The sequence below is a fragment of the Neofelis nebulosa genome, chromosome 9 (assembly GCF_028018385.1).
Source record: "Neofelis nebulosa isolate mNeoNeb1 chromosome 9, mNeoNeb1.pri, whole genome shotgun sequence".
NCBI lineage: Eukaryota > Metazoa > Chordata > Mammalia > Carnivora > Felidae > Neofelis > Neofelis nebulosa.
The window spans coordinates 111,809,931-111,827,164 of record NC_080790.1 but is presented as its reverse complement, the minus strand read 5'-3'; the positions used below and the strand labels follow the sequence as shown (position 1 = coordinate 111,827,164).

Below are 17,234 nucleotides of genomic sequence, written 5' to 3'. Positions count from 1 at the left end.
CTTCGGATTCTGTGTCTCCCTCTCTCTCTGCCCTTCCCCCACTCACAGTCTCTGTCTCTCTCAAATAAATAAGCATTAAAAAAAAATAACAGGCCTTGAAGGTCCATGAAAAAGAGACGTTGTGATAGAACAAAACTGAACTGGGCTCTACTGGGAGCAAGTGGCATCAAAACAGGCCTGTCGAACTGGGCTATAAAGATAAGGCACCCAGAACAAGCATAATGAGCATTTTGTAACTTGGGAACTCCAAAATCAGAATTTACCTGATGAGCTGGAGCCAACAGTCAAGTGTTTCTGATGTGGAGGGGGGACCTAATGATGAAAAAGGGGCCACACAACTAAAGGACTCAGGGTCACAGTGAAGTCCTGGGTCCCTGCTTCTGAATCACCACCCTTCATATATATGCATCCTCAGCCATCCGAGATAATCATGCTGGGGCTCCAGGAGAAGTGAAAACTACCCTCAGGAAGCAAAAGAAATAAAAGCAGAGCCAGTGAATAAGCAAATGTAAATCATGATATTGAAATGTTTATAATCAGTTTCAGTATCACACACATAGATCAGTATTGTCATTGTTTTAACACCAGGTCTACTTTTTAAGATGTAAAAGCATTTAAAATAATTTCATGTATTAAATTTGGGGGATTTAAACGCTTAGAAGTATTTAAGTAATAATTGTTTAAATGCTTGAGAAATTACAAGTGGTTAAACCTGAAAGTTTTCATGTATTAATTGTGAAAGCGCTTTATACATATTTAGAAACATGTTAATCACTATTTCAAGAACTGTCCATTTGATAAATTTATTAGATTAGTAGGTTGATCACTAAATAATGCACAAGGGGTCACAGGTTTTTTCCTCCACACTAAGTGGGACATAAAGGGTTTTCGAAAGCTTCCAGGATGTGAGAAAGGGAATTTCCTTTTCCTCACTCTTGGCCTGTGGACCGTGTCCTGAGGGTGGAATGCAGGTGCTAAGACTCCTAGTCATCCTGCCACCTGGATAGAAGTGGCTAAGGACAAGTGAGGGAAAGGACGGAAGAGACCTTGCTCTGTAAGAAGCCCTTTCTGGTGGGGTCTTATTCTGATTCCCCTAGTCCAGAATGCAATCTGGCATGAGACTGTTCACAACTCCCCAGGTGCTTCCAATGGGCAACCAGGGCCCAGAACCATCCATCACTCAGACTGTAAGCCCCCTTTTCCCTTTGTAATTTTATGTTTCGTTCTGACACTAATGGTGCCTATATCTGTTCCTTCTCTCTCCTACTGGATTACGGGCTCCCAGGCAGTGCACGTGGCCCTTCCTAGCTCCAGGTGACTCCCAAGTGCCTGCTGCTGACGGAAGCAGCAGAGTCAGACCTCACTTGGAATTTAGGTACTATAGTTAATACTTACGGCACCAAATGAGTCAAAATCATCCTTGACAACACTCAGGAAGGCTCCACCCTAAAGCCTAATGTCCTGTCTCCACATAATCATCCACACGGTTTCCTTCAGGGTGAGAACAGAAAGCTGCCTCCTCTATCAGGCACGAGAGGAAGTAGGTGGTTTATGTTTAGGGGCAATGTTGCATAAAAAATACACCTTTAAATACATGCCTCACCCTCAGCACAGCAGGATGCACACGCCATGAACAGCCTACAGGAACTAGAGTGACTGACCCTACAGGAGACACACATCTCCCATCTCACACCCACTCCTGAGCATATGGTCCTTACATCCACCGGTGGGTGGAATCGCCCACACCATTTAAACTTTGTTGAGGATGCAGAGCTAAATTCATGCGATGGACTGTAGGAAGCACATCTCTCCACTGTACAATTCCTTCCAGCTCAAGTAGGTTCCCCGCTTCCTTCCACCTGCCAGCCTCTCTCCCTCCCTGACTGCCCTTCCCTCCCTCTTAAAGGCCGATGTCCCTTAGGATTCTATCCTTGGCACTTCACTCTTCTCCTTAAGGGCTCTCAGCACTCTATAGGGCTCCTGAATCCATCCATGTAAGCAACAGTGAGACCTCCCTCCCCAGTTAGGGGAGATGTGGCCCTAAGGTTGCTCACTTTTGCTCTGGGAAGGTTGCTCTGAGGCAGGGAGAGAAAGAACTCATCTATGTACGGTACAAAGGAACACAATAAATGCTCAATATTCTTTTTAAATGAATGAATGAATGCATAAGAATGGGACTTTCACCACAGGGCTCCTCCCACCCCCACCCACCCTGGATATAATTTGAGGACTAGGCTTCACTTGCTCATCTGGAATCTCAGGCCAGGCCTTCTGTCATACCAAGCCACACCAAGCTCAGCAGTGCTCTCAGGTCTTTAATCTATAACTGCCTGGCCACATTCCATCTCTCCCCCAGGATGGTGGGGAGGGACCAAGATGTATGGCCAGGTAGGCTGTACCAGCTCCCAGTCCAAAAGGGAAGGGCTAGGTCAAGCTGGGGCCTGGACAGGGGGCTCCTGGCCCCAGGCGATGAGGGAGTTGCTGGCCTGCGCAAGTTCGGTGATGGACACCCGGCCCCGCTGTCGGATGAAGTTAGCCATAGCAGTCAGTTCCTCGGGGGTTATGTAGATGAACTTGCCCCTGTCGTCAATCACACCTGTGGAGACAGGAGGGTTGTGGGGCTGAGCCCAGCCCTCTAAGCCCCCCTCCCCACCACTGCATAAGAATGCCTACCCAGCCACCCCTTTCTGGCTCAGAGCCCTCCAGGCTTGCCTGCCTGCCTGGCCTCCCCTGGCTGCATCCAATCGTGGCTAGGTGAGTCAAATCAGGCTGTCCCTGTCACCCTGAGCCACTCCCAGGCCTGGGCATATCCCTCTGCTCTGCGCCCTTCCTGCATGCACACCACTTCCCCATCCAGGGCTGGGAGTGGGGAGTCATCTGGCCTCTGGAACAAGTCCCTGCCAGGCCCTCTGTGGCTAGACACCCACCCCCCTCCCAGGCCAGGGTCTATGGCAAATGATTCTCATCCCCTCACCTGTCAGAGCCCCCTCAGCCAGCAGATCTTGGATGCGGTTTATGGTGTCCTACGAGAAGAACAAGTCTCAGAGCAGAGACGGGCACTGCCATCCCCAGAAGACAGTCACAATTGCCCTCCGACCACAGCCGACTCTCCTCCCCTCCTTCTCATGGCCGCCCCCACGTGACTCTGTGCTTCTCCTTTGGAGGGGCCTAGGGGAGACAGGACTCTGGTCTTGGGGCCCTGTAAGACCCCTGAGAGAGGCTCACTTCAAGGCAGGAGAGGAGAGGTGGGGATGTCTGGCCACGAAGGCTGGCATAGCCTGTTTGTAAGACAGTTATCAAGGTAACTGGGTTTGGGCTGCCTCAGTTACAGGGGCTACTGGAGTGATGGGGTTTGGGCTTTTTTCTTTTTCCTCCATCGAGTAGAAACATAGGATTCCTGGGGTGCCAAAGATTCCTACAGTCTACTCTTGCTTGGGGACATCAATAACCCATCTTTCAGGCAGGCCCCCTCTGACAGCCATACGGGCCCCGTGGCCACATTCCACGTAGCAGGCCACCCACCTTCAAGGGCTTACCTGAGTCCGTAGGCCCACCTGGGAAGCCAGGTCTTCCAAGAGCACGACCTTGGACTGCTGCAAAGAGGGGAGAGGAGAGAGAGGGGGACCTTGGGCAAAGCTGCTCGGCATAGAAGCCCTCTGAGGTTGGCATGCCCACCTGCTCTGCTCTGGTGGCTGGCTAAGCAGGCTACATGCTCCCATGGGACAGCCTTTTTCCGCTCACACACTACTCACACGCTCTCCCAGTTGCCTGTACACAGGCACACACGCATTCATAAACTCTCTTGTGCCCCTGCTTGCAGGGAGGGATCTGCCCAAACCACCACCTGCCCCATGAGCCACCTCCTGGCCTGGGGACTACCCTGGGACAGACACACATGAAGAGCTGAGTGCCGCTGCTACCTTCTCCTCTGCATCTGGCCATATCATTTCAACATCATGTACAGGCCAAAAAGGGAAGCACCACAGAGATGAAGCCAGGGGCTGACAATTGCCAGAAGCTGACTAAAAAACTCACTAGGACCTGTGTATGCTGAACACAAGGCCAAGGAGCTGAGGTGTATGTATGTGGGAAGGAGGGTGCAGAGGCACAAAAGACACATCCCCTGCCTGAGCTCAAGGCTGGCCGGGTAGACAGGTGAAAGCAGATGAGAAGCCCGGATGAGCCAGGGTCTTGGCAGAAGCAGTACAGCTCGGCTTGTCTCACCTTTGTTCACTGCCCCTGGCCTAGAGATCCCTGCGACCATGACATGCCACACTTCACCATCCCCTTCACACTGCTGAGGCACTATGCTCACCCTTAAAATAACTATGGCTAAATTTGCTCAGTCCTTTCCATGCACTACCATGCTGTGTGTGCTTCCCTCTCACCCTCAGTAGAAAGTTTAGTTCCCGGCGTGGGGGGAGGGGGAAGTGCAGGTGCTGCCGAGGCTCTACCTCTGGGTCCTACACATGCATCTGCGCCTGCCTCCCCTCCAGACAGCATAGCATGTGACTCGAGAGAAGGCGGTCTTTTGCGTTTCCAGGAATCTTCCATAGCGAATCAGCTGGGGGAGGAGTGACACGGTGACACCTCCTCAGCTGCAGAAGGCATGTGACTGTTCAAAATGCCAAACTGAACGTTCAGGCGGGGAGGCAAGTGAGCGGCAGTTGGGCCAGGGGGTGGCGAGCACAAAGTGACCTGGCCAGCTGACCTCTACCTACAAAGCAGGGAGCAGGCGCGGGGTTCTCAGTGACAGCTCAGAGTGTGAACATGGAGTCACCCCAGGAGTCTCTTAAGACCCGGCCCGAGGGGCTGCTGGGGTCAAAAGTATGTTTAGAAAAACAAACCAGCCCACTCAGCCCTGGTCAGGAAAGAGAGGGGACTGACAACCTGGAGGAGCCTGGAGGAAGGCAGGTGGGCTGTACTCCAGAAGTCCTCCTCCCTGCCGACAACAGCACTGGGAGGATCAACTGGCACGGGCCGGAAAGACCTCCAGGGTCCAGAGGAGTCTGGAGAACCCCCGGAAAATGGCCTCTGCAGACAGCCTCTGAAAGCAAGCGCTGCAACTGCCGCAGGGGGGGCGGGCCCTTACTCAGGTCTCTGCAGAGGAGACGGGGAGCTAACGCTAGCGATCAAAGCTTTCCTGAAGGAGACTCAAGACCATGTTGCTGTCCACTGGGTAGGTGGGGATGGCAGGTTCCAAACAGCAGCAGGAAAGTGTGAGAGAGGTCCTGCTCGCCCTCGAAGGTGACAGCGTGGAGAACCGGCAGAGAATGGGCTGTATCAGAGGGGAACGGCGCTCTCTCCCTCCCAGTAACACCCGGCCCCCAGGCTGTGAGCACCGCTCTTCGCCGCTGGGAGGAGTCTGAACCCTGTTCCCTTTGGAAGAGGTGGGGGGGAGGATTATGCAAGGCCTGGCTCCTTGGCACCCCCTAGTAGCACCCCCACTGCCGCCCCCACTCCCTCTGTACCCCTTCCCTCAGCCGCCTCTGCACCTGTGAGCTGCACTTGAAAACCTCTCCCCTTGTCGCATCCTTCGTGGGAGAGAAGTTGCTTAGCAGCAAAGCAGAGCAGGACGTGCTTATGCAACCCGGAGCAGTACCCGGTGCGGCTACAGACAGAGTGGGGCACACGTGCCGCCCCGCCCTCGATTCCAAAGGAAACATCATCCTGTTTCCCTGAAGACCCAAGTTCCCGGTCAGGAACACATGGCAAGAGATACTTGTTTCAACTCAGTGGAGGCTCAGTGTGACAGAACTGACAGAAAACACATGTGAAGAAACCTGAAAACACAGTGACTCACTGAGCGTGGGGTCTGAGGAGCAGGGAGACTGTCAAACCCTGACTGTGAGGAAGTGATTGAAGGCTCAGGCCTCCCACACAGACCGGGTCCCTCTCCACTGTCAGAGGAGAGCGAGGTCTGCCAGGAGCGGGCAGCTCAGACTCTCCGGTCCCCCACCCATGCCTGCACAAGCACGAATAAGCTGCCCGTACCCTGGCTCCAGTCTGCTCCCTCCAGGCCGAGAGAGCACACGTCTCACACACACACACACACGACTCACACGTGACACACACGCGTGAGGCAGGGGGCAGACACCCAGGGTCTGTCCGGTGGCTTCTTACCTTTATGTAGTTGATGAACTCTGTCAGGAAGCTGTGGGACTAGAGGGGCAGAGAAATCAGGGTGAATGTCTCCCCTGCAGGGGCCACAGGGGTCTACGCCTACCCACCAGCCTGTGTGAGCAGAGCCTCCCAGAGCGAGGGGTGGGAGGCACCACCTCTCCTGAGGACGAGGCCTCTGGCTGCTAGAGGCTGCTGGGCCTGATGCCCACCCACTTCTCACTGCCTGACAAGGGTGGCAGGCGAGGAGCAATGGGGCATCTGGGATGGGGTGGTGGGCTTGGTGGGCATGGGGAGGGGCTTCCCAGGGGCTGTGTGGACCCACCTGTTCCTCAGTCATGGTCTCACCCACACCTTCCTCCTCCACCACGAAGGCCTCCTTCAGTTTCAGGTACTCCTCATGTTCCCGCTGGGCCTGCTCCTCCCGGGCCTTCCTCTCTTCCTCCTCCTGTGGACAAGAGTCAGGTACTGTGGGGCGGGTGCCCACCCCATCCCTATTCTGGGCTCTGCTGCCCCCACAGCGCACCAGGGCACACAGTCCAGCCCTCTCTCAGTTCCTTCAAGACTCCGCTCTCTCAACCTCAAGCTGAGCTGCAGGCAGAGGCCCCTCTTCTCACCAGTTTCATTACCTCCCAGACACATGCTGCTCAGCCCCCTCTCCTTGAAAATCCTCCCGTGACCCCACCCCACAGTACCTTGCAATCACCCCCCCTCCTTCTCTTCCTGTCATGTCTGAACTTTGTGGACAAACGCCCAGGCTCCATTTCCTCATCACCCTTTCACCCCTCCTGCCTACTCCAGTCTGACTTCTCCACCAAAACAAGTGCTACAGTCCCACCCCTGCCCTCCATCCCACCAAATCAAAGGGACAACCATCAGCCTCACAGCCTCTTAGTGGTGCCGGGAGAGCTGACCATTTCCTCTTCCCTTGCTTGGCTTGCAGACCCCACCCTCTCCAGGACTTCCTCCTGCTCCTTGGGCCATTCTCCCCACCTCCTCCTTGCTCAGCCCTGTCCCCCCCCCCCCCCCCACTTCCTCGGGTCACCTTGCCATGCCCACAGCATCAACAACCATCTCCTCGCCAGTGACTGCCACAGTTGTACCCCTGCCCAGATCTTTCCTCCCACGTGACACATCCACTGGGCCATCTCACAGGCACTTCAAATTGCATATGTCCCAGAAAGACCCTATGATCTACTCCCCACACGTCCGGTCCTCCTCCTGGGTCCCTGGCTCAGTGAGTCACACAGCCATCTGGCCACCTGGTCAGAAATAAAGTCCTATCTACCACTTCTGCCTTCAACTTCCGGAAAACTTCTCAGTCCATCCGTGTTGCTCAATCACCACCACCACCTAGTGCCATAGCCTCCCCCCAAGTCATCCTATTTTCCACAGCTCTCAAAAAGATCTTTTTAAAACACATAGCTAAAGTTGGGGCAAAGAACATAGAAAATGAACCTGGTGCATCTTGTGGTGCCAGAAAGAAAGTACTCAGGAAACCAAACAATGAAGTTACGTCAAAGGTACATGGGAGCCAATTGCGAGAGCTCCCAATGGTCTATATAATAAGATAAGACAGTATTGGACTCTAACACAACATACAAAATAAATATCCTCTAGTCTGTGTAGATATAAACAAACAATTATATAAATAAAAAAGAAAAAGTATAGCTCTGGAACAAAAAAATTCCCAATACTTTGTGTAGGTACTCTCCTCTGAAAGAGGTGGAGAATAACTCTACCCACCCCTTAAGTGTGGGCTGTGCACAGTGACTTGTTTCCAAAGAAGTACAGCAAGGAAGGAGTTAACATTCCAGCGCAGAAATCTGGCAAATACAACCTGAGCCAAGCAATCAAGGTTAACATCAGTAAAGGCAAGTTGACAACATGTATCTTTGATACAATGAGAACGGCACTTCACCTGTGACCTTCCTCCCAGAAATCCATAAGCCCAGTCCAATTATGAGAAAAAAACCCATCAGCTGAACGCAAACTGAGGAATGTTCTATAATACTTGCCTGATATTCCTCAAAACTATCAACGTCATCAAAAGCAAGGAAAACCTGAGAAAATGTCACAACCCAGAGAAGCCTAAGGAGACATGGTAACTAAATGTAATGTGGTATCCTGGATGCAACCCTGGAAAAGGAAAAGGAAAAGGAAAAGGAAAAGGAAAAGGAAAAGGAAAAGGAAAAGGAAAAGGAAACTGGAGGAAAATTAATGAAATCTGAATAATGTATGGGGTTTAGTTAAAACAACGTATACTGGGGCGCCTGGGTGGCTCAGTTGGTTAAGCATCCAACTTTGGCTCAGGTCATGATCTCACGGTTCATGAGTTCAAGTCCCAAATCAAGCTCTCTGCTGTCAGCTCAGAGCCCACTTCGGATCTTCTGTTCCCCTCTTTCCTTGCCTCTCCCTCACTCGCATGCGCTCTCTTGCTCTCTCTCAAAAATAAACATCAACAAACAATGTGTCAGTACTGATTGTGAGAAATATACCACATTAAGATGCTAATAACGGGAAACTAGGTGCAGGAAAGGAGAATCCTTTCCTAAAGATCATTTAGGGTCCATTACACAATATCAATATTCAAAAAGGTAAAAAAATCCTTTCCACTAATGCCTCCTCTCTGCCGTGGTCTGGCCCATCTGCTATGGCACCCACAGCCAGGCTTTCTGCCATCCAGGGTCCCTGGACAATAGGACCAGTCAGAGGCCAAGGGCCAGCTTCCCCCAGCTGGGAAGCCCTAGCTCTCACTCTACATACACACCACAGCTTTGTGATGTTCCTTTTCTCAAGCACTCGTTCTCAGAAAGGGAGCCACTGGCAAACAAATGCTCATTAACCACCTTTACTGCAGAAGTCCCCATTCTCTGGGCATCTATCTTCTCCATGGCAGGCCCTAAACAGGACCTGGATCAGGCAGGATCCACCAACTCTTACAATGACCTCTAACAATTTCAAGGCCCTTAGGGTCCAGACCCCACCCCCTCTCTGACCCCTCTCCTTCTTGCTTACCTTGTTCCAGCCACTCTAGCCATCTCAATTTTCTTTAAATGCTCACTTTCCTTTAAACGGTATGCTCAATAAACCAAATGAACAAAAATCCCCATCTCAGGGGCACCTGGGTGGCTCAGTCGGTTGAGCGTCCAACTTCGGTTCAGGTCATGATCTCGCTGTCTGTGAGTTTGAGCCCCGCATTGGGCTCTGTGCTGACAGCTCAGAGCCTGGAGCCTGTTTCAGATTCTGTGTCTCCCGTGCTCACTTCGGCAGCACATATACTAAGATTCTGTGTCTCCCTCTCTCTCTTCCCCTCCCCCACCCATGGTCTGTCTCTCTCTCTCTCTGTCAAAAATAAATAAACATTAAAAAAAAAAAATCCCCATCTCAGGCTCTGCTTTTCAGCAGCAGCTTTATATAGGTTGTGTTTAGAGTTCAGGGCCAAATAAACCAGGCCCGCTCCTGAACCCAGTCCATGGTCCATCTTCTAGGTTAGGTGTGGGGAGCTGCACAGGAAGCAAGGCTGCCTGGTCAGGGCTCAGAAGTTGGGGGAGGGGGGGGGGTTGCCTCACCTTTTGTTCCTCCTCCAGGCGAAGGCGCTCCTCCTCTTTCTTCCATTCTGCCTCACGCTGGGACTCAAGGCGTTTCCGCTCCTCACGTTCAGCCTCTTCTGCCTGGAGAGAGGCCTTTGTAGGGGGCATATTCCCACTCCCAACTAGAGTTTGCCCACCTCACAAACAGGCCAGGGAAGGTAATGACTGGGCCGGACCACAGACCCAAGCTGCAGGAGACAGAGCCAGGCAAGCAGCATGCAAAGAGCCCAAGGTAAGGTTCTGACATGGGGGACAAGAAAGGCAGGACCCTTTCCCATTTCCCAGAGCTGCACCCCATCCCTCCTGCTTGCCTCACGCTGGGCTTTTCGCGCCTGTTTTTCCTCTAACTTCCGGAGTTTCTTGGCTCCAATTTTCCCTGACAGGTGACTTTCCACTGGCTTCTCGATACCTTCTTCCTCTTGGGCTGAGAACAGTCAAAGAGAGACATTTCAGCTCCTGGAGAGGACCAATGAGATGAGTCCATCCTACTCCTTGTTCTTCTCCACATTGTGGGGGGAGGGGGGATGGGATCCCCTTCCTCCTCCCACCTGTAAATGTCACTAGCCCAGTTCTGCCCTCCAAAGACATCTGTCATGAACGTAGAAATTCACACTCTGAGTGCGTGTATGCCAAAAAGTGTGTGCAGAGTGTGTGTGTGTTGAGGATAGCAGGTAAGGTGGGGTAAGGGTGAGAAAATGATGGGGCAAAGGAACAGATGATAACTTTAGATGCTGCATAGCCACAAAAAGGGAGGTGTTGGGTTCCAATATCGGAGTGTCTGAAAATCAGTCAGGCATATCTGGGCTTGCAGAGTTCTCTGGTTTGTTTCTGAGCCAAACCTCCAGGGAAGGACGGCCCCATGGGGAAATGTATCCCTCCAGGGAAGGATGGCCCCATGGGGAAATGCAACCCCACCTCATATCTGAAATTGTCCTCACTGTGGTCAGGAACGGCTGAGGGTTCTGGGCTCAACGCCTGGCCAAAAAAGATAGCTCCAACCCCAAGACTACCTAAAATTAAGGCTAGCTAAAGGTTAACTGTTGATGCCGGGGCAGCAGGGACGTCTGATCCCAAGTCTGAGACAAGGGGGATGGTACCACAGAGTGAGTCTTTTTTGAGTCAAAAGGGGCTAATTCCCAGAAGTACAAGGGCAAAAGCCCCAAATGCCTCTTCCTCAGGCTCACACCAGGTTTCAGCACTGGAGAAGAGATATTTTTTCCCACAATCCCAGGGGCTCTGTTGGTCTCTCAGGGATATGGACGCTTCTGTCAACAAATTTCTCCAACCTCAAACACAGGTGATCTCACTTCAGGAACTACAGAAGCTCTTGGCTAGGCACTCTGGCCCTAGAGTGAGGCTCTCAGAAAATGAGTGTGCCGAAACCACTAAGGTGCTGGGATATGAGAAGTAGACTAAGGAACTTTCTGGGTCAATCTGAAGACCTCTGCCCTCTTGCTTAGACACTGAAAACCAAGATAAAGGAAGAGGGGGCTGGCCTAATAGAATAGGGGTCAGGGTCCAGAACTGCTGGTTTCTGGGACCAAAGGATGGGTCTCAAGTATTCCCTACTCCAACTTTATCTTGTGGCTCCCAGACATGTCTCCTATACTCTAGCTTCACACTCCACTCTTCCATCCAGCTTTGGAGGTGCCCTTATGCCCTTAAACAGCCCCTTTCCCCTCCAGCCTGGGCCCCTCTCACCTGGGATGATGGCCTCCTCCTCATTCTCATCCACCTCTGCCCAGGCAATACGCTGAGCTCGACGCTGGGCCTGCAGGCGGCTGCCCAGGTCCCTCCGGCGCCGGGGCCTGCCCCCTGCTCTCTGCTCCTCGGGGTCCAGGGGCTGAGGCTGGGCCACTGAGCCTGCTACTACAGGCTGCTCCTCATTGTGCAACGACTCCTGGCCAGCTGTAGGGAAGAGAGGAACCACAACACTGTCTAGCAACCCAATCCACCTGATAGCAGGGGAGAACCCCGGATGTCTCACCCTCCACTTAACGTTCTCCAGGCTCCTGCTGCCCAAAGCACAAAGCCCCAATTTTCTCAGATATTAAGGCCTTTATAACCCAGACCCACACCTTGGTCCTATGCAGCAAGATCATCCGTTCCCTCTTGCCTTTGTCAATACCTTTCCATCTGGTCTGTCAGGATACTGCCACCCTGCAAGACAGAGATGAAGCCCTACCTCCTCCAGGAAGCTCACCCTGACCTCTCCAGACTTCATGTGAATGCCCACTGCAGGACTGCATTTATTGCTTGCCTCAACACCACCTGCCATAGTTTTATAAGGCATGCCAACCAGGAGCACACCTGCTCCCGGGGGCTGTGTGTTTCCTTCCAGGAAGACTTCTTGGCTATCTGCTTTACCTCAGCTTTCTCTCTCCTGCCCTTGGAGCATGTAGGTGCTCTGAAGTAACTTGTGGGCCCAGGGAGGGGAAGAGACCATATATATACAAATCCACATAACGACAGAAATGGGAAATGACGAGAGGAAGAGAATGATAGGAGTATCTGAACTGTACCCTGGCAGATGACATGGCCTCCTGGTCGGGGTACAGAACAGGGAAGGTGCTCTCTTTGAAGGGGAAGGACAGAGGCTCAGGTAGTTACAGCTCGTAGGTAAGCACAAAACACTCAAGTGCCCCCTTCTTGGCATCCACTCTGGAGCCGGCCTGGGTGGGACGGGAAACCCCTGCGGCCTCTCCGTTGGGTGCCCCAATGAGGGACGGGAGTGTGTCCGCCAGGGCCTGGCCCTCTGGGTCTGGAGTGTCGGAAGGCGAGAAGAGGAATTGAGAGAAGCTGTCTCTGAGGTTAGGAGAGAGGTGTAGAGCGCTGCCATCCAGGCGGCGAGTAGGGTTAGAACGCTACGTCTGCGCCCGCTCCCCGACGCGCAGGAATGCGCATGCGTGCAGCTGGCCTGAAGCGCGACGAGCGCCATCCGGCGCGGAGCAACTCGTCGGTCCAGGCAAGCAAGGCCAGCGCATGCGCAGAAGCCGCGGTGCGATGGCCTACAAAGGCTCAGGCCAGAGAACGCGGCCCCACCGGTCCTGGAGCGGCGGTATCTCTTACCTGCTGTTGCCCGGCCCCTGCTGCGAGTCAGGAAAAAGATAAGGCCGACAAGCAGAGCCGCTGCCACCAAGTATACCACGGGGCCCACCATGACGAAAGCTTTCAGGCGGAACAAGCTCTTCCACCCTGAGGCCCGGATCTCCCGGGCCCCGCCCAACGTCCACATGGCCCCTCCTATCCCCCCATAGACCCCGCCCACCACCCGGGGCTCCGCCCAGGCCGCACACTTCATCTCATTATTTTACCCTAAGGAACGTGGGAAGCATAAAAATACCCATTCCTTTAGGTGGAAATTATTGCAAACGGTTTTGTGCAGTGCGACAACATTTATATATGTTTTAAAAGCACTGAGCAATACCACACAGTGTTTATGAAAACATACATATGTGGAAAAAGTACAATAAGATGCTTAGGAATGATACACACCAACTTCAGGATAGAGGTTACCTTTGAGGGAAAGCCATGGATAGGATTAAGGGCAGAGATTTGCCTATATCTGTGACATATAATTTCATTAAAAGGGGAGAGGGGAGGAGACTAAATCTTCTATTTAGTGATATACTTTGGTACCCAGACCTGCAGTTTTATACCTATTTTAACATTAGGTTTATTATTTTAAATTAGCTTTATTAGACTAATATGAAAATTAGTGACCCAGTTTTCCATAGCGAGCACTCAAAATTTAAATACCCAGAGATTTAAATTTCCAATTAATTCTTAAGAATTATTTAAAGGGCCGCCTGGGTGGTTCAGTTGGTTAAGCACCTGACTCTTGATTTTGGCTCAGATCATGCATGATCCCAGGGTTGTGGGATCAAGCCCCTTATTGGGGTCTGCGTTGAGAGTGAAGCCTGTTTAAAATTCTCTCTCTCCATCTGTCCCTCTCCCCTGCTTGTGCTCTCTCCCTCCCTCTCTAAAATAAAATTAAAAATTAAAAAAAAAAAGAATTACTTAAAAACTAGGAAAAAAATTATACTTCAATAAAGTTGTTTGGAAAAAAAAAACAGGGGACAGGATGTGAACTCAATAATTTTTTTAAATGTTTATTTATTTTGGGAGAGCGTGCAAGAGTGGACAAAGGGGCAGAGAGAGGAGAGAGAATACCAAGCTGACAGTGCAGAGCCCCACATGGGGCTTGATCCCACCAACTGTGAAGTCATGTCCTGACCCAAAACTAAGAGTCAGATGTTTAACCAATTGAGCCAACCAGGCACTCTTCCAAGATTTTTTAACAAGCAAATAGCAACTGCTGGGAATTTGCTGTAACAGTAATATGAAGTTTTTGTGTGTGTAATAACACAAAGATCAAAGGACCAATGGTATGAAGTGTAAGATTTGAAAAAAGATGGTACCATGTTAAAAGTTTAATATCTGTTATGTTGGAATATTGGAAACTTCAGCATCTATTTTATTATTTTCTGTAACTTTGGAAATTTCATAATTCACATTTTTAAATTTTAAGCAAGCAAACAGGCCAGGATAGGTGAAATAAAAATAGCAAATGTTTAAAATTGTTAAATTTGGGTAATGGGGCTTTTTTCCATATTTTGCTAAGTTTGACATTTTTGCATAAGTTGAAATTTCCCAAAAAAAAAGTTTTATTGAAAATTAAAAATTATGGCAGTGCCTGGATGGCTCAGTTGGTTGAGCATCCAACTCTTGAGTTCAGCTCAGGTCTTGATCCCAGGGTCCGTGGAATGGAGCCCCACTTCAGGCTCCACACCAAGCAGGAAGCCTGCTTGAGATTCCTTCTGTCTCCCTTTGCCTCTCTCCTCCTTGCTCACTCGCTCTCTCAAAAACAAAAACTAACAACAACAACAACAAAACACTAAAAAATACACAGGGCATGTGGCTGGCTCAATTGATCTCAGGGTCATGGGTTTGAGCCCCACATTGGATGTAGAGATTGATAAAATACATAAACTTCCTCTAAAACCTAAAAATTAAAACGTCATACATTTTTGTGTGTAATTTGCACATGCATAGAAAGTTTCTGGAAGGGCAAAGCAACAGCCAATAGAGAGAACTCTTCCTCGCTGCCTCAAACAGATATAATTTTTACAGCTTTCATTTAGTTCTCAGGTTCTCAGAATCCTGGAGCCCAAGCATGTCATTAAGATTTGTGGAGGGGGTGGAAGACAGCAGGGAGAACAGGGAGACAGCTGCTGCCGCCCGGGTCTAGGTATGAACAAAATAGGGCTGGGTTCATGACAGTAGCAGTGGGGGTAGAGAGGAGGGGACTGACTGAAGAACTATCTCAGAGGTAGAATTGACAGGACCTCACGAGCTCCTTTGAGAGCAAGAATCATCCTTCTTTGCTTAACGGGATTTCCCTCACAACGGAAGGGTGTGTGATTCCAAAGAGATTTCCTGTTATAGTCCTTACTAAATTTTAGGAGGTAAAAATTCACATAGTTGAACTCAAGCATAGTTCGTTTAATGAACTACTGCAATCCCCTTTCGCTCTCTTCTATGAACTTGACTGTCTCTTTATACCTTCGCTCATCAGTTAAATCAGTACATTTCTTTTTCGTTTTGTTGTTGACTAGGAGGATCTCTGTCATTGCAAACAAGAGTCCCGACTAAAGATTACATATACACAAACTTTTGCATGAATTACAGGTATTCATGTATCTCCTCTCTCCCCACAAGCTCTTATACTCCTAGGCCTTCAGCTTTAGAGTGAGGTGTAGCTAAAGCGAATACCCACTCACAATATTCCCTGCTTAATAACCCTTGATGGGCTCCAACGGTTTGCTGGGTGACTGTCCACACCTCTCCAACCTCAGTGATGATTCCCCTAGCACCCAGTGCTCCCAGGGTCCTTCCACTGACCATATTGCATGGTATTTGTTTGTGTGGTACAGGGACACACGTCCCAGGTGAAGAGCTTCTTGCCTGAGGCTGTAGCTGAAGCTTTCCACAACCAGGAGCTCAGCTTTGCTCCCTGGGGAGAGCTCCCCTGGGGATTCCCAATGACATCATGAAGAAGGAAGACAGATGACACAAAGGAAGGGCCACTCACTCCCTGAATCTAACCCACTATGTTCAGACGAACTCCAAGGACCCTCGTACATTGCCTCATCAAATTGCCTAAACAGGAAACTTCAGACCCCATCCCCCCCCCCCCCCCCCCCCAGGGCACAGTAATGCCTTTTGGCCTCTGCAACATTCCTGCTATGGTAACGTCATTGAGCAAAGGTTTTTAGAGAACATGGGAATTTTTCGATATTCCCTGACAAATTTGAGGGTCTAAAAAAAAAAGGGATTATCAGAGGACAAGAACATTAAGCAAAATAACTCATCCAGGCACTGACAGACCTCTGACTTCTGATGCTCTGTCAGGAGTTTCCTCACCAGTAAAGAACCACCCTGAATCTGCCCTTGCTGAGTCCCTGGAGGAAGGAGACAGGTGATTTGTTCACTGGGGATGTCAGCAGTGGGTCAAGGCCTCTGGTACAGGTGGGTCTGCTGGGGGCACTCCCTACTCTTTGTACTGTCAGGGAGAAAGAACTTCCTCTGTCCTACAGTCCTCCTAGAAGGATTTAGAATCAAATTGACATGAGAGATTAAGAGGAGAAAACCACATTTAAAAAATTTTTTTTTAGTGTTTTTGAGAGATAAAGAGAGACAGAGACAGAGCGTGAACAGGGGAGGAGTAGACAGATAGGGAGACACAGAATCAGAAGCAGGCTCCAAGCACAGAGCCTGATGCGGGGCTCAAACTCACAAACCGCAAGATTGTGACCTGGGACGAAGTCGGACGTTCAACTGGCTGAGCCACCCAGGCGCCCCAAGAAAAATCACATTTAAAAGGCATGTGTACAGGGAATCCACATAGACAAGACATTCCAAGACAATGAAATTGCTGCCTCCAATAAGACAAAGGGGCAATGTGAGGCTCACTAGGAGGAGAAGGGGTAGGGGACTGAGGATACAAAGGGAAGAAAACTCATTAGCAAGGTGAAAAGAGATATTTGGAAAAAACAAGGTTGCTCTATTATGCAGATAAATGCCTTCATAAAGGGGGGGGGGTCTCTGTTAATTAATACTTCTCTTCCTGTTGCAGACTCTCCTTTCCAATGTAAATTTAGGCAGTTGGGGGGGTGGGGTGGGGAGATAGAGAGCGTTTCCTGCATCGATTGCGTTTTCATTACTTTTAACTCGGAATAATCTTTGTGCCACAGTGGCACATTTTGGGGCATCTCATCCTGTACCCCTTCACTGTTTTAGGGATGCAAAGAACTGGCTGAGGCAGTGGGCATGGAGAAGGCATGATGGATCTGAGAGGCTGTAGGGATGAGGGAATGATGGAGTCAAAACACGGAGGTCTCAAGCCTGGGAGACAGGTGAAAAGACCAGGTTTGTTTTAGGCTATGCCAAATTTAAATTCAAAGGCAAGTAGCGGGATCTAAAAAAATGAAAACAGGGGCGCCTGGGTAGCTCGGTCGG

The 17,234-nt window shown here is 50.5% G+C and overlaps 1 protein-coding gene across 1 annotated transcript; it reads right to left on the bottom strand.

The window, feature by feature from the left end:
* Positions 1 to 509: 509 nt before the first annotated feature.
* On the bottom strand, positions 510 to 12,952 carry DDRGK1 (DDRGK domain containing 1). The gene is made up of 9 exons (XM_058685080.1): positions 12,783 to 12,952; positions 11,415 to 11,621; positions 10,025 to 10,137; positions 9,693 to 9,794; positions 6,446 to 6,568; positions 6,124 to 6,162; positions 3,537 to 3,593; positions 2,975 to 3,023; positions 510 to 2,596 (listed from the first exon to the last, which is right to left on the bottom strand). Exons 1-9 carry the CDS (start codon positions 12,946 to 12,948, stop codon positions 2,430 to 2,432), a joined length of 1,023 nt encoding a protein of 340 aa, XP_058541063.1. The 5' UTR covers positions 12,949 to 12,952; the 3' UTR covers positions 510 to 2,429.
* Between the last annotated feature and the right edge of the window lie 4,282 nt (positions 12,953 to 17,234).